Raw genomic sequence first — 18,591 nt, 5'->3', positions numbered from 1 at the left:
CCTCAATAAATCATTATTCAAGCTGGCAATTTTAAATAAGATCTCCAACTTTCCCTTTCAGGGGAAGGTTGCTGAGAGGGTGGTAGGCCTGCAGTTGTAGAGACTGTGGAGGAAACGGATTATCTGACACCCAGGTAAGAGACTCACGTTGATTGTTCTTATGGATGTCTTGTTGAGTCCAGGACAGAGGAAGTGCAATCCTCCTGTTCCTGCTTGATCTCTCAGTGGCCTTCAATACCATCAATCATGGCATTCTTTTGGACCTCTGTGTGGGTTGGGAATAGGGAGTACTGTACTGTGTTGCAGTGGTTCTCCTCGTTTCTGAGCAGGCAGTACCAAATGTTAGCAGTGGGAAGAAAGCGGTTGAGACCTAGGAGTCTCTGTTGTGTGGTACACAGAAGCTGACTCTCTCATCTCTATTTAACATCTATGTGAAGCTACTGAGGGAAGTCATCTATCGGCATGGCATATCAATGATATTCACCTATACATCTCAACTCCAGGCTTTACAGGATATGTGGCTGAGATTCTGCCTTGATGCAGGAGGCTGGTTCAGTCTAGATGGGAAGCAAATAGGCTCAGACCCAACAATTCAGAATGGTTTGGGGTACAAAGGCCTTCTGACTCCAGAGATACTCCACCTCTGACTCTGCACAAGGCTGTGCTTCCCCATGCAGGGCTGGTCCATAATCCAGGGGTCCTCCTGCACTCTCAGCTCCAGAGAATTACAGTTTTCTTCCAACTGCCTCAATCCAACTGTATTTTGAAACTAAATCAGATTGCAGTCTCCCTTACAAATTGGCCCCAACAACTCATGGTATTAGCACATGACAGCTTATTGTTATTACAACATATATAATACAATAAATATGTTGTATCACACATCTACAACATACTTACTGCATTATATATGTTGTAATAACAACAAGCAGCTACAATAGAGGAAATATTTATCATTGGTCTTCTGCATCAATTCAAGGGCACCATAATTCCTCACATGTCCAGAAACAGTATTTTTCTTCTATTCTTCTCTTCACCAAGACTCAATAAAGGACAAGGCACCCACTAACAATGGCCTGTATTCCAAATGGCAAACCTTGAAAGTAACCCAAATCACAGTTGTATTGCTGTAATATTCACAGAAAAGGAATACAGTCCGTACATAAAAAGATAGAGGCTTAGAGTTCTTTGTCAGAACTAATATCTGAGCAACTACTTGATTGCCTTAACGCTACTTCCTGCAAGAGAAACAGAAACACTGCATTACAGCAAAGCAAGATGCATAAAAAAGTATTCTGAGCATGTGCAATTTCACCCTTTAAACTCACTTAAATCAGCACTATCGTGGCTACAGAATAAATCCATGTTTGCATAGCAAATAGTTTAGGTGACCCAGGTGTACTTGTGCCTGTTCTGCTGGGGTTGATGGCTGCCACTTGCTTAAGAAGCTATTCTCTGAGTATCCATTTGGGGCATCTGAGCTGGTTTGCATTAGAATCTTGTTCTTCCTTACTCAGAAAAAAATTGGCAAAGGATGCCTTTTGCCTTCTCCTACTTCCCACCACTTCTCTGTATGCACATCGGAAGGTACCAGGTATGCACATCTCATAAGTACCAGGTTTGTTTACTGCTTTAAAAATAACAATTAAGTACAGCTTACTACATCACTCTCATTCAGTTCTGTAGAGGCTTAAAATCGATTCAGAAAACAAGGCTGCGTGAGCAAAGTATGCATTTCTTGCTGCTATAGCACAGGATACCACAAGTTTCCATGATGTCACATGCAGGGCTTGGCTGCAGTCCCAAGTATGATAAATTTTGAGCTCTTCTGCCCTTCCCTTCTGCACACTGCCCTCAATTCAACAATAAATTTATGCTCTAGTTTTTCCATTTGAACTGAAGTAGTAAGTAGTACCCATACGCAAATCTTATAACATGAAAAAGCAAGCTAATCAGAGTACAGAAACTCAAAGAACCTCAATTGATCTGTTTGATTAGAGAAAAGAGGGTATCTACATTTACTGATGACTGGAAACCCCTTATGGACTTTTTGCATAAAACAGAAAAAAAATGAACTTATGCTTGATGGTTTTGACGATTAATAGAAAGAAGAGAGTCATGATGTAACTTTAGAGAAAGAGGTAAATCTACAATTGTACTTATAACTGCGGTAAAGAAGATCAGAAGCCACTTCTTTTTGTCTTTTTTCTTTCTTTTCTATTTTTCTTCTACCTTTTTTCTTTTTGTACTTTAGCTTTCTCTTCTATTTCTTCCTTTTTCTTTTTTCCTTCTTATTCTGTTTTAGTTTGTATTCATTTTTACTCTTGTTTTTAAAACTTTCAATAAAATTATATTAAAAAAAGAAACCCAGTGTCATATTATAAACAGCTCTCTCATCTTGGCTTTGACAGTTTGGGGTACAGGAAGATTTTAGAAGATTTAAATGGTTTCATAGTGCTCTTTATTGGAGGCTGTTTTTAGATTAGATAAATTGGTGCTAAGAGCATTTCCAGATGGCGGAAGAATAAGCCTATCACTCAAAAGAATGAAACAGCTGGATTCAGCAAGGAACAGAGTCCTTTCCTGCTCACCTAATTGAACGTTGACCTCTAAGATAAGCTCAGAGCCTTCTTGAGCAGCAGACCAAAGCTCACATAAGGAAAGGAGAATTTTGGTAAGGGAGTAGGGAAGCAACTGTGTCAACCTTATTTTTGGCAACTGGTTCATGTTCGGTTGTTAGCTGTTAGCTCCAGTCAAAAAATTCAATTAGTTCAGGATCTTGTCAGTTGGGTTTTCACTGGGAGGAATGGGGTACTAACGCTTTTCCTTTTCATCCAGGAAAGAAGACAAGAAATTCCTGGGTTTTCACTGCATGTGTATATGCTTATTGGGATGGGGGATGGGGGCGGGTAGGGGAGAGCAATACTGAAGATTGAGCTCTAGCTGTAGCTGTGAAGTCCCCAAAGGTTGCACAACCATGCTATATAATTATTGCTGTGTCTATGGGTAAGCAGTCACTTGCTCCTAGCGTATTTATTTATTTGTCAAATTTATCACCGCCCATCTCCCGCTCAAGGAGGGACTCTGGGCAGTTTACAGTAAAAAAAACAATTAACCACAATCTAATAAATACTATACAATAATAGAATATAATATAACATAAACAAACAATAAAATATGCGAAGAGTCTCATGATATTCTTGCCACAGTATTGTACTAACTGTTGACATAGAGTAAGGAAAGTTCTGTGATGTCCAGAAATATTATAGTTACCACATTTCCTTGCTGCTGGTAATTTTGGCTGGACAGATAGTAACTGAAATTCAAAACACCTAAAGGCTGCCTAGTTACAAAACCATGCCTAATGTCAGCCCCACTAGGTAGACCAGACCAGGAAATCAACACCACAGGAAGGCTAAAACTAATTTTGTTGAGATTGACTATAATAACAGAATCTTGTAAGTCTTACTGTGCTGTACCTTCTCCCCCTTCTTATACTCCAGTGAATCAGGGAGGCATCTGCTTCAGCCACTTCTGAATGTTATCTCATTATTCTTTAAAACTTTAAAAATGTCTCAGACTCCTTTGCCTAGATAACGGTTCTTGCATATTTCTGTCAAGGTCATCTTCCTTACTCTCCACACATAGGCTACCTATCTGTGAGTCTGGTAAGATCTGAGTCTTCTGTCTCTGCTTGGGTCATTTCAAAGCTTTGACTGATGGCAACTGCACTGGTTGTGCCTGCTGCTGGAAGTACCTTACCGCCCAGAATTTACATCACTGACCTGGTGTCTTCTAGGTGCGCTAGACTTTCCTTCCGATCATGACCAGCCAGCATGGCCAACTGCTGGAAAGCTGTAGGAGATGATGTCCAACTTATATGGAGGGCACTAGGTTGGGGAAAGCTGGTTGACAGATATTTATTTAATCTTAGATAAAATGTATTTTTCAACTGCTATCTGGACCACTGGTGGATTGTTTAATTTTATGCAGCTGTCTTAATTCTTGTAACATTATTTTAAATTGTGTTTTATACATTATCTTCAAGTGTTGTGTTTTATTAACATCTCTTTGTTTTAGACTCTTATTCTTTTTAGACTCTTATTCTTCTCAGACAAGTCAGCTATCAAGAGGCACACAGAGATAAACAACATTTACACATCATGCAAAAGAGACAATAAAAAAACTAAAAAGGAAACAAAAATACTGGAACACCTCTCCGCCAGCAATCAACACTCAGATAAGCAGGGATTAACTCCAGGATCAACACCAGACAAACAATCAAGCAGTAAGCAATACCCCAATCAAGGAACTTCCAACTTAGACTAACAATCAAACAGTAAACAACAGCCTAATCAAGGAGAAAACCACACACCCACCAAGAGTGCAGGGCAAGCTACTGCATATAAACAGGGAGCAAACCCCACTCCCTTCTAGCACTGATGATGTTGCCTAGCTGGATAACAAAAGCTCTGCAAGAAAACAACCAAGCTCAGAGAACACCAAGGACTCCACACATCTCTTATTGCCATGAAACTGCACAGCAGGAATGAGAGCATATTTCGGTGACTTCCTTTTCGTGACACTTCTCATTTTTATAATTCTGTCCAACTTGTTGTCTGTATCTGACAATCAGGTGAGGAAGTGGTTATATATACAAATCAAGGAAAGAAAAATGAATTGTGATGCAAAATTGTCTTGAATATTATGTTATTCTTTCCTTTTAAAATAAATGAGAACATCCAGAAGAATTCTGAGTAGCAAATAACCCCCTTTGCGGCTTATGAGTGAGCTAGATTGGTGTAGTGGTGAAGGTGCTGGCCTAGAAACCAGGAGGCTGAGATTTCTAGTCCCGCATTAGGCGTGAAAGCTGGCTGGGTGATTTGGGGCCAGTTACCCTCTCTCAGTGCAACCCACCTCACAGGGTTGTTGTTGTGGGGAAAACAGGAGGCAGGAATATTAGGTATCTTTGCCACCTTGAGTTATATATTAAAAAGGGCAGCATAATAATAATAATTGATATGGATTTTTAGCATGCCCAACCTGAAGCCTAGGGACAGTTAAAAATACATAACACATATACTCACAGCCAGGAAAAAAAGAAAACAAATATCATATAACACCAACAGCTACACTGTGTTATTCTAAAGCCTATCCTATATCTGATGGTATATGTTCCAAGTGAAATAACATTCACAAGGAAAATTGCCCGGCCAGCTTTTTCCATAAAATGTACATCTGGAGTACCTCCACATTACTCTCTTCTTTATACCAGTGAGTAAGTCTACCACTCTTGATCCTATGGTATTATGCACAGCAATTGCTCTGTTATTATGTCCTCCATTCACTTCAATTTTATCTTTTCCTCCTCTCCTTCCCCCAGCTGTATATTTTATTCCAGTATTTGCTCTCTGCTCTTGCTGACAGGTCACTGCAAGAAACTTCAACCTCATGACCACTTTCCAAATTTTATCTCACGCTGAAACGCTGTTCATCTCCTTTCTCTAATCGAAACAGGTGCTACAACGTCGTGCCACCTGTGGCATACATACATGGCCAGATATACAGTATATAATGACAACTTCCAAAACGCTAACAGTAAATGATACAGAAGCATTTTTTTTTCAGTAATTGGCCAGTACAATCCAGTACCTTCAATGAGTTAGCATGAGAATTCATGATCATTGATCACTGGCAGTAATTTGGCTTCGTGGGAAAGACTCCTAAAAACTCCCATGATCAAAGCTGGTGACAGCTTTGGGTCGTTAACAAGGACATCTGGGGCCCAATATCAATATCCCTCAGATTCTATCCCCTGATATCTCTGATCATTACCTCCTCCTCATTTCTGGCCAGAAATTTTGGTAAGGGGGCTGCTGCAGCAATAGCAGTATTGGCTAGACGAAAGGTAAATTGGTGCTTGATGCCAGTTGGCGTTTGGCAACCACCATTTTCAGGTTATAGTAGGCAATGCCTCACGTTGGCAAGTGCTTGGTTCCTTTTGTTTATGCTGCCATAGTAGTAGCCTCCTTTCAAAAGGAATAGGAGATTGATTGGACTATGGCTGCATGAATTAGACCACTACATGATATTGACACACATCTGACAATGAGTTTGTTTTTAATTTTCTAAGTTTTTCAACCAAGCTCTCTTAAAGTGGCTCATACTTGATCATCTTTGGATTCAGGGAATGAATGTCCATCCAAACATTTAGATGAAAACTAAAGCAGCTCTCTGTTGTTGACTACTTAAAATTCTGAATGCTTCCACACAAGTTGGAAAGCGTTGTTCTGATTCTGTATTGGTTAACAGTCTGTTACCATGCCACAATTACCTGGTAAGTTTTAACACGTGGATCACTGGAGACTACAGGTACAAGATATCTACTTGTCATTCCCACCACTAGGATGATCTTGCTAAACTACTCTTTTTTAAAGTTGTCCTACAATATTTATTTCCATTTAATTTCCTTTTGAATCTTGGTATATCATTTCTGTTTAATTGGATTTAAAAGAAATTGGTTATTGTCATGTAGTTGCTTCTAAACAAGTGTCATCATTTTTTATCTATCATACAAAGAATTCTAAGTTTATAAAGATGCTTGATGTATTTTTTGATGCATACCAAATCTTTGTTTCTAGTAGAAGTATATTAAGATTCTTTCCTGCCAGCATAATAGAAATCCTTCCAGGCAGCTCATTATCACGACCCATCTACTTATGACTCAGGTCAATTTGTTTTGCACAGTCTATTGCTAACAGCGTACATGAAAATTTATGATCATTTTATGCATGGATATATCATCTCTCTTAGACTAACCTGGTCTGGATAACTTTCCCAAATGTATCAATTGGCAGCTTTGTTTAATAACTGCCTAAGTCAAGGCCAGCTTTTCTGAAACTGAAAGGATTCCAAAACTAAGTTGTCAGAAAGAAGCAAGCCAGAGTTCCCAATTATTCTGATTCTAGGCTAAACAAGGCCTGAAAAGGGTTTTAACAGATGATTTAGCAAGCTCCTACTGGTGGGAGGAGCTAAACAAGAGAGATAAAATTCATTTCACAACATGCCAAATTTCTTCAGAATTTTTGCTTAGCGTGACATGCAAATGTACTGTCTCTTCGACAGTTTTGTTTCCTGTTGCTGTCTCACAATGTGAGCTAATTAACAAACCAAACATGACTTCACCCAAGCTAGGTTGTTGATAAGAAACAATCTGGCATCACAAATGAGTGAAATTCTTTAATTCTACACTGATGGTGATGGTTTCTGTGATTTGAAAACACAGGATCTGATACCACACAGGCACAAATATGAAAAATAAATAACGTTATCTCTTCTACTTACTGTGTACAAATACAATGGATCAATAATATAATTGGACTATTTTTTTTAAAAAGCTGTTTTAGCTTCTCAGTAAACCTTAAATTTGCCAGTCTGCTCAAAACAGCAAGATACAAACAGCAGCTTTAATCAAAACGTCAGTTGAAACAGAGTGAAAATAAATAGCAAAACTTGTCAACGATGGTTTTCCAAAAATTACAAAAAAGAATTTGAGTCAAAGCACAAGATGTTATATTTTCTAGAAATTCATGAAAGTGTCACCAAGAACTTTCTTCCTCATTTTAAAATAATGTCTTCACTCAGAGAAAGGTTTTCAGCTTTTGGCTGACACGATGACATATGTAAATTCATAGCCAGAAGAGAATAGGAGGAAATGTGGTTTGCGGTTTATCTTAGTTTTAACTTCCCAAAACAAACCATCTATACTCTAGTTCCAATCCTTCTGCCACATAGGTGATGCATCTCTGACTGCAGTGATTTCCCCTCATTTATAATAGAACCTTCTAACTTTTAGTTTTACAGGACCTAAGGTGGTGAGAGTCTGACCATTTTTAGAAAAATGGGATAAGGAATCATCTGGCACAGTGGTTACTGAGACTTGAATGAGAAGATCAGGAAAACAGTTTTGTGAATCACAGTGGACAGGTCCCTGAAAACATTAATACATTGTGTGGTGAAAGAAATTGAGAAACAGAAAAAATTAAGGGACAGGTAAAAAAATAAAACTCTTAATATAGTAGTGTCCTGATACAAAACCCTATGACAGCACTTGGAAACCATACAGTTCTAGTCACTTTCTACGACTGGAAAACAGAGATCATAGAGCTAGAAAATATGCAGAAAAGAATAACCAAATATTCAGGGGACTAGAACAATTTCCAGAGGCAGGAGCATCCCCAGGGCTGGTAAACCGATGGCAGTTGCAATTGCATCTTGACTTTTTTTACCACTCCCTGTGGACACCACTGCCCTGGGGTGGGACTGGGGAAACAGCATTTGAAGCTTGCAACTTGAAGTGGAGGATGACAAGTGGCAACATGACAGAGATGTACAAAAGCAAGCATGGCATGGAAAATGTGGAGATACATTAGTGCTCAAAATCATCCCAAAGAACTAATGATGATTCAGGAACAATAAAATGAAGTAATGGATAATTAAAATGCAGAATTCACTGCCCTCAAAATTTGATGACAGCCATCAATTTCAATAGTTTTTTTAAAAGTATTAGGCAATTTAATGGAGAGGCTATAGGTGATTACTGTTGTTGATTGCTGGACACTGCCTCCAGTATCACAGCAGCAAGCCATAAATACAAGCTGCCGGAAAGTTACAGAGAAAGAGGCGCTCATGTTTTGAGCTCTTTGGAGCCATCTAGTTGACCACAGACTGACACAGAAAGCCAGCTTTGGTGTCTCTTGCAAGAGGATTGTGGCATGAAGTAAAGAGGGAGGGAAACTACTTATGGCCTCAGTTCTTTGGGGTGGGGGTAGGAGGAAGGAAAGATGTAAACTTAACAAATAAACCCTAAATGAATGAACACATAAACAGGTACCTGATAAAATTCCCGAAGCCAATTCTTCTGTAGGTTTTCTGGCTGGAAAATAAATAATTAAAGTGAGTACATAATTAAAGTATATGAGTACCAATAAATATTAAAATGAGTAATAAATAATTAAAGTGAGTATACATGATTGCTCAAAATAAATAATCACTCGTAATCGCTCATACATACATATCAAACAACTAATCAGTCAAATCTTGTGGAATGTGGCAAGCCAAAGGCAAAGCAGATTATGGTATATCCAAAGAAGTGGCTATGTCCTGATTTTCTACATCCACATTTTTTCTTAAACTACATCCATTTTGTCAATCAATCAATCGATTTATTTATTCTTCTTCTACCTTCTCCTATGCTATGTGATTTTAAAACCGTTCACCTGAATTATAATAGTCTTGAGTGGTTTGATTTATTTTATTCAATTTTGTGAACCCCCAGCCCGACTCCAAGGCGACTCTGGGCAGCTCGTAATACACTGAACAGAACAAAAGCAATATAATATGGATAAACATACAACAAAACCAAACTAGAAAAGAAGAAAAAGAACAAGATGGCAAATCCAGCAGAAAACCCAAAACATATCCCACCAACATCCAAGATCCAACCTCCAGCCACCTTAGCCCAAGGCCTGGAAGATCAGCCAGGTCTTTATGCCCCTCCAGAACACCAGCAGGATGAATACATTGTGTCCACAACTTGGTCAATAATTGCTAGAATAGATAAATCATATAGTAATAAATGCTGGAAATCCCGTGAGACAGAAGGAACATTTTACCATATACAAGACATATAAAAAAAACCCCAAAAGTACTGGAAAGAAATACACAGCACTATTCAGAGAGCTTTAGAAATCAAATCTGAAGAGAAACCAAAATTCTTCTTACTAGGCTTGATTCCAAAACATATTAACCAAAAAAAATATATCACAATTTATTAAGATATACATTCACAGCTGCAAGGATGAACTTAGCACAACGTTACTATGATATCAGACTGGGAACTTAAACTGGGAGTTTGTTTGTTTGCTTGTTTGTTTATTTTCTATAGCCTCCCATCTCAACAAGTGACTCTGGGTGGCTTCTATCATAAAAACCATAAAACAGTTAAAATAATTAAAAACAATTAAAAGTACAAAATAAATATATATGGTCACCAAGTATACAATGTATAGATGTTAGTATAGCCAAGAAACTGGGCCCTTAACACACTTGGGGCCCCAGGCCCGGGCACATAACCAGGTGTTCATGGCCTTATGGAAGGCCAACAGGGTCAGGGACATCCTGATCTCTGAAGGGAAAATATTCCAGAGGTCAGGTGCTACGGCAGAGAAGGCATGCCTTCTAGTCCCCACCAACTGACATTCCTTGGCTGACGGGCCCCGTAGCATGCCCAACCTACCAGACTGAATTGGATGGGTAGAAACAACTAGAAGATGGTCCCTTAGGTAACCTGGTTCCAAACCATGGAGGGCTTTAAAGATGACAACCAGCACCTTGAACTTCACCCAGAAGCACACCAGCAACCAATGCAGCTCATGGAGTAGTGGTGTTACATGTGTCAAATATCCAGCACAATTTATTACTCATGCAGCTGCATTCTGTACCAGTAATGGCAAAATTAATCACACATATTCACAACAGAAGTAACCAAATTTAAGTAAGAATAGCTTCCATACATACTATATATAATGCAGCAAGGCAAATTTAAGTATTTAGAGTATGGTTCTTAAGAGGGAAAAGAACTGAGTATAGAACTGAAATCAGAAATATACAAAACTTTAAAATGTTTATAAATATTGTACATCAATCAGAGTCCAACAAAGGGGAAGTTATAAATTAAGATTTATAATGTTTTTAGTAGTTTTTCTAGTTTTTAAAATAACAAACGGAGATTTTGACACTTAGCTCAGAGATTCAAATCGTTTCTCATATTGTTAAAATAATTTAATGTATTTTGTTTTTTATGTTTGATTTCTCATCAACAATATACTGAGTGTTAACTGTACAATCTCGGTAATCCCTTTGTTCACTTACTGCTATTATATTTCTGCAACGATTATTATTCTTTCCTTTTTTCTCCTTTCACTTGTTCATTTGCTCTTTTTTGAACTGCAAAAGATGAATTGGGATAGGTACAAAGGGGAGCTGTAACAGGTCAAGAAAGATGCACCTTGTGAGAGGAGACTTCCGGGGAGGCATGGCTAACTAAACATGTCCCTGAAACGATAACCACAGCCAAGACCAAGGAACTGGTGACTAGAACAATTCTTTGGAACCTCTCCAGAGGAGAAGAGGATGGGAGATTACCCACATGTGTTCTGGACAACTGGTCCTAGACAGGAGACTGCAGGACAGTGGCCTCCCGCAGCTCTGAGTGCTGGAAGATGAAAGCATCAGCCATCATGCTCACAACCACAGTAGAGCCTTTTAAAAGACACTGAGTTCACTAACTTCACTTTCTAATCACTTTCAGAAATTGCTTACTCAACCATCCTAAGGCTATTAGAGATCTTCAGAACAAGTTTGAAAAACCACCTTCCTTCTTGAACAAAATAAAAACTAACCATTGTAACATTTGAAATACTTCAGGAGATTTTCAAAGAATGCTTGCATGGGAGAAGTCGGAAACCATCTTTAGTTTTTTTACTCTTATAGTCTCTTCTTTGTTCTATGGCTATCTTTTCTTGCTTTTCTATATTTTCTATATTGTATGGTAGCTATATATGTTGAAATTGAATAATGTTCTTAATAAAAAAAAAAAAAAATGTGGGCTGCACTCCAACTGTATCCGGAGAGTCCCAGTTTTCTCCTCCTGCCCCTACTCATGAGAGATATGATACTATTATGTTGTCATATCTGAAACATATTTCCAAGTAAAGTACTAGATACCTTTGACTATAATGGTTGAAACCACATTGTTTTTTAGTAGTACCTTGTAGCTGCAGATTTCTGTCTAGAAAATCTTCCTTAAAAAGGAGATAGGCTTACTGTTCTTGAAAGTGGGGAACATTCTGAAACGTATCCCACAAATGTTTCTGTAAGTAGGGTATTATTGTCTATTATCCATCTTCTCAAGTTTTTGAGAGTTATATGGTTGAAATAGCACCATCCACACTTAAGAAGAAAAAATCAGCAGCCTCACAGATGCCCCACCACAAAAGTCTAGTAGGTTAGACAGAAAAAGTCTAATGAAGTCTGAGCCTGTACCATAATTACAAATTGCTGACTATTTGAGGAAGAAATGAAAATTGAGGGGAAAAAGGAATTTAGGCTCTTGAAATAGACATGTCTGTCTGGCTAGAAGGAGCCTGTATATGAACATCCTATATTACAAGATTCATAACTCCTAATAATCATATCTTATACAAAGCAGTGATTTATAGATTATTCCCTGAATGAATTATAGATTAGTTGTTGTTTTAGGCCTGATCCAGAACAATGCTGTACACTCGATGTTTTCAGCCCGTCTAAATCAGTTTTCTGTTGTCAAGACCACAATTCAAAGAAAGAGGGAGGGGGGAGAGGAAATAAGAAGCAACCCCCCCACATATTTTGGAGTTATTATTTGGGAAAAATAGAGAAGATAATTGCAACACTCTGGCACATTTTTGGTAATAACAAGGGTCCCAGTCATCATGTTCTGAGTGCTGAAAGCTTTTTTAAAGATGAATATGACAGACTAAACTTGTTATACAAACTGGGGGTTAGCTTTTAATGGTTGGAATTCAGATCAATAAACCTCTGATGGGCAATGAAGAGCTGACTCACTCACTGCAATACTGAAAGACAGAACAATACTGTACCAGAAAAGGACTTTGTGGAAAAAGCAGTCAGTCAACAGTGCTATGAAAATGATAAATGCTCTATAAAATATTTTATAAGAGCTGTTTTATAGATGTCAAATAATTCCAGCATTACATAAGGTTTGCAAGGGAAGGGGGTACAAAGGAATTCGGTCCATATCCCCATACACAGTTTGGTATCTCTTTACAACTACGATTATTAGTGCTCATTTCTTTGTTTGAGAGAATTTCAAAGGAAGTGTATGGAAGTGCATCTGAGCTACAAGTTTCTCAGCCCCTAGAAATATATTAATACACATGCCAGCTATTATTTGAACTGTTTTAAACATATTATATCTGGACAGTATACCAGATTTATCTGAAGTCAGTAAAACTGAGGAACTGGGTGATACTTTCTGAGTTCCTTTCAGGAGGATCAGCAAGCAATGAAGAAGGAAGCCCCCCAAACCCTTCCATTTAACCAAGCCATCAGCTTCTCAAGTTATCCCCAAACCTTCTGTTGGAGGTTCAGACAATGTCCCAGAGAACAAGGCCAGCAACACTCCTCTGAGTGCTGTTATGGAGCCTCCTCTGAGTCAAACCGCTTACATAACAGATGCTGTATTCCCAGGCCCAGGCATCAGTCTCTTTTATACGATGGAAGCAGTTTCACTTCTTGTAGGTATGTCCTCTGGACACAGATTCAGATAGAAATGAACTGGTTACTCACCTATTCAAGTCAGCCTGGTTTAGAACCCAAATCATCGTGGAGATTCTGAATATTCACGTGCAGCTACTTTCTGTGTTCCAGAACAAAACTGGAAGCACACCTCACCAGCAGAGAGAAGCAGCAGGAACTGTTGTAGACTGCCTCTATGCCAACAGTTGTTCTTACTGTAGTGGTAACCCCATTCCTAGCTATTTTTATACTGGTGTGCTTAATCATGATTTAAAGTTGGCTTGTTTCCATAAGCCACCATTGCTGTTACCCACAGTTTTTCTAGCTTTCAATATAACAAGAAACTTCAGGTAGTTGAAGTGGCTCCTCATGGCCACATTTGAGAAGTTAGAAAGGAAAGTGTGTGGACCCAAAGTTTATAAATGTGTAGAGTTTGGCAATTCATGGAAACTAGACCTAAGGCTAGTAAATGCAATGGCAGCTAGATAAATCACTTACATGCTGGCTGTGAGGAAATGCTACTGTGAAACAAGACAATGAGGGCATGTTGGACAGACCCCATATGTTTTTCCTTATGGCAGTGTTTCTCAACCTTGGCAACTTTAAAACAGATGGACTTCAACTCCCAGAATTCCCCAGCCCCTGCTGGCTGGGGAATTCAGGGAACTGAAGTCCACCCTGCTTTATGGGCTTGCCCTTTCAAATAGAGCTTCCAAAAGCTCAGACATCACCTTGGCACCTTGGTGGTGGTGGGTTTCTTTGGTGCCTTTGAGTCAGTTTTTGACTCCTGGCGATTCCCTGGACTAGTCTCTGCAGTTTGCTTTGCAAGGTTTTCCAGAAGTGGTTTGCCATTGTCTCCTTCCTAAGGCTGAGAGAGAGGGACTGGCCCAAGGTCACCCAGCTGGCTTCCTGCCTAAGGCGGAACTAGAACTCACAGTCTCCTGGTTTCTAGCCTGATGCCTTAACCACTACACCAAACTGGCTCTCAAGACTACACCCTGTAGTCTTCTATTAGATATATATGTACTAGAGGGCAGCGTACACTGACAAAATGGAAAGGATGAGATGAGTAAAACAGAAGCAATCTACAAATAACGGATATGAACCTAATTACAAATCGTGAAGGAGGTTGGGAAACATTTTCCAAGGCATACTATATTTGGTCAGGATGAGGAACTGGAACTGAATCCATGTTCTGGCCCCATTGCAACCAACACTATGCTTAAGAGGGAGATTCAGAATAACATAATATTTTCTTTCAAACAAAATTTAATTGCAGTCATTGGCCAGCACAGAACAGAATTATCAGTACAACCATAGAAAGTAACAATACAATTTATAATATAAGACTAGGTAAAACAAAGTCTTCAAGTACAAAACCATTTGAACTAATGTTATTATCAAATACTATGCAAAAAAAGAACATTTTAACAGCTACTGTACAAATACAATCTATTTCTGTGTGCGTGTGTGTGTATACACACACACACACACACACACATACATAGAGGTTATTATCCAACAGTATCTGCAAATCTTACACAGTGCTACCAAAAACTTTGCAACACTATATGTTATGGAGGAGTTACCATTATAAATGGCATCCCAGATGAACTGTTCAAAATCTCTTGCGAGATGATGCTGTCAAGGTAATGCATGCTATATGCCAGCAAATTTGGAAAACACAAGAATGGCCATCAGATGGGAAAAAATCAACTTATATCCCTATACCAAAAAAGGGAAACACTAAAGAAAATGTTCAAACTATCGAACAGTGGCACTCATTTCACATGCCAGTAAGGTAATGCTCAAGATCCTGCAAGGTAGACTTCAGCAATTCATGGAGCGAGAATTGCCAGATGTACAAGCTGGGTTTAGAAAAGGCAGAGGAACTAGGGACCAAATTGCCAATATCCGCTGGATAATGGAAAAAGCCAGGGAGTTTCAGAAAAACATCTATTTCTGTTTTATTGACTATTCTAAAGCCTTTGACTGTGTGGACCATAACAAATTGTGGCAAATTCTTAGTGGTATGGGGATACCAAGTCATCTTGTCTGCCTCCTCAAGAATCTGTATAACGACCAAGTAGCAACAGTAAGAACAGACCACGGAACAACAGACTGGTTTAAGATTGGGAAAGGAGTACGGCAGGGCTATATACTCTCACCCTACCTATTCAACTTGTATGCAGAACACATCATGCGACATGCTGGGCTTGAGGAATCCAAGGCTGGAGTTAAAATTGCTGGAAGAAACATTAACAGTCTCAGATATGCAGATGATACCACTTTGATGGCTGAAAGTGAAGAGGAACTGAGGAGCCTTATGATGAAGGTGAAAGAAGAAAGTGCAAAAGCTGGCTTGCAGCTAAACCTCAAAAAAACCAAGATTATGGCAACCAGCTTGATTGATAACTGGCAAATAGAGGGAGAAAATGTAGAAGCAGTGAAAGACTTTGTATTTCTAGGTGCGAAGATTACTGCAGATGCTGACTGCAGTCAGGAAATCAGAAGACGCTTAATCCTTGGGAGAAGAGCAATGACCAATCTCGATAAAATACTTAAGAGCAGAGACCTCACACTGACAACAAAGGTCCGCACATTTAAAGCAATGGTGTTCCCCGTAGTAACATATGGCTGCGAGAGCTGGACCATAAGGAAGGCTGAGAGAAGGAAGATCGATGCTTTGGAACTATGGTGTTGGAGGAAACTTCTGAGAGTGCCTTGGACTGCAAGAAGATCAAACCAGTCCATCCTCCAGGAAATAAAGCCAGACTGCTCACTTGAGGGAATGATATTAAAGGCAAAACTGAAATACTTTGGCCACATAATGAGAAGACAGGACACCCTGGAGAAGGTGCTCATGCTAGGGAGAGTGGAAGGCAAAAGGAAGAGGGGCCGACCAAGGGCAAGGTGGATGGATGATATTCTAGAAGTGATGGACTCGTCCCTGGGGGAGCTGGGGTTGTTGACGACTGACAGGAAGTTCTGGCGTGGGCTGGTCCATGAAGTCACGAAGAGTCGGAAGCGACTAAATGAATAAACAAAACACCATTATAAAGTAAGAAAAACACGTAAAGTTATATTGAGCAACCTGGTTTCCTACTCAGAAGTTGGAAAATAAGAGCATTGCAAATATCTCTATAGAACTGTCAATAAAGAAGAACATGGTAAATTGCTTCAACCCGCCCATCACCCCAACAGCATAAGCATTCCAAGGGCAATTTTATTATAAGCTCCCTTCAGTGGAGCTGCAGGGACACTCCACAACAAGCAAAATAAAGACTCTTCTGGGATTGTTAGTTTTGTAAGGTAGGTAGGGGGTATCAAGTGTGTCTTATACTATACTCTTGGATAAGGGAAGACTAGACAACCTACTTAAACTGTTGTTCTACATCCACAACATGCTGCTGAAGAGGTGATCCTGAGGGTAGATAAGATGGTGTAAACCATTTTGATAGAAGAGATTACTTCCTTTTGGACTGACAGCCATCCATCAGCATTAAGGGGGAAAGACCCACAGGAAAAATATCTTTTCTGTCTCCAGTGCTGAGACGTTACCATTTATAAGGCCCTTTGATTTAAATATACTTCACATACATGCAGAGAGCTGCTTTAAGAAATAGAATATTAGAATTCAATTTTAAAGGGGAAACAGAGCTCACAAATTGGGAATTGTCCTAGCTAAATCTAAGTGTATGACAGAGATACCAGAAGAGGATAAATTCATACCAGATCATTTGATCTAAATCTTTATCCCTTGGCTAATGCTGAGAGGTTATGATTTTAACATATTGTAATATTAGTATTTGAATAAAAAGAGTTATGTGTAGTTAATTTTTATCGTTATTTTAAAGTCTTCTTTCAAGCTTCCCCATGCACAACCTATTGGCTCTAGAGCAGTGTGTCTCAACCTCAGCAACTTTAAGATGTGTGGACTTCAACTCCCAGAACTCCCCAGCCAGCATTGGGGAAACATTGCTCTAGAAATAAACCTGTACCAAGTGCCAGCTTCTAAAAAACTGAGAGTTGAAATAAAAGGCTTGAATATATCTTCACTGGATTTATTAGATAGATAGATAGATAGATAGATAGATAGATAGATAGATAGATAGATAGATAGATAGATAGATCAGACAGACAGACAGACAGACAGACAGACAGACAGACAGACAGACAGACAGACAGAAAACTTCAAGGCCAGCCAACTCAAGAACAACTGATGGCAACAGAGAGTTTTAATTTAAGAAAATAATACATTAGACCTAGACACCAACTGAAATGGGAGATATGTTTCTTCAAACTAAAAAGATTACTGATAATTCAAGCTGCTTCTCACTTCATCTCTGGGGGAAAAAAATGAAGCTGGCAGAGGTAAGAGTGGAAAAATGCCAGCATATTCCTAGAAAGCCAAGGTTCTGTTCCTGGAAAACCAAGTTGGAGTTTCACTGTTATTCATCCACTCACATCTGTTAGTTAGCTGTCTAAATTTGGTTGAATAGTCATTGATCAATTCAAACGTCTTGTATCAAACAAGATATATGAAAATTAGACTACCAATTGCTACAGATCCATCCCATCATATAAAATTTCTTTTTCTTTAGGCATATAAAATTTCTTTATTTCTTTAGAATAGATATGGTATAGGATTTCAGCAGGAAAACTCACTTTCCATTTCATGTCTCACTTGTACACAATTTTTATTTGTCCTAAAACTGGAGATGAAGATGATAGGCCAATATACTTCTGTGGAAAATATGCCACTGATCATATTCTAAAAGCAAGGGTCAAGGAGGAGTAAAAGGATGCAGAAGATGTGGTTACCCTCAAATTAAATCAACTTTCAAAGAGCATAGTACCCTATACTAAATACAAAGCTGATATCAAACATGATATAAATAAAAGACAGCCAAGCATGACATCCGAAATAAGCAAGTTAATATGGAACAGCAACATGAATGATTCCAAATAATTACAGCAATTTGGCCATATTCCAGTGTCTTAATGGTCTAACTCAGGGAACAGACTCCCACATTGGACTAATTCATTGTTTGTTTAACTATGTTGAATAAACCATGTAACTTAATGGATACAAACAAACAATTAGGTCATAAACTATGGTTTATATATCACATATGCTACTCCAAAAACAAGCAATCCTATTATGGTTTAGTGCAATATGTAAATCCTATCCATAAACAGCTACTCCCTATGTTTGCTATTGCACAAATT

At 38.7% G+C, this 18,591-nt stretch overlaps 1 protein-coding gene across 2 annotated transcripts in view; it reads right to left on the bottom strand.

Moving 5' to 3' along the window:
• INPP5A (inositol polyphosphate-5-phosphatase A) overlaps window positions 1-18,591 on the bottom strand; it is a 299,141-nt gene that overhangs the window by 226,738 nt on the left and 53,812 nt on the right. For both annotated transcript variants that reach the window (XM_063307365.1, XM_063307366.1), the window contains exon 2: window positions 8,894-8,935. In XM_063307365.1, the coding sequence (XP_063163435.1) occupies window positions 8,894-8,935 (42 nt within the window). The remainder of the gene's footprint in view (window positions 1-8,893; window positions 8,936-18,591) is intronic.

This window comes from Candoia aspera, chromosome 6 (assembly GCF_035149785.1).
Source record: "Candoia aspera isolate rCanAsp1 chromosome 6, rCanAsp1.hap2, whole genome shotgun sequence".
Taxonomy (NCBI): Eukaryota; Metazoa; Chordata; class Lepidosauria; order Squamata; family Boidae; genus Candoia; species Candoia aspera.
This window is presented reverse-complemented; position numbering and strand designations above follow the sequence as displayed.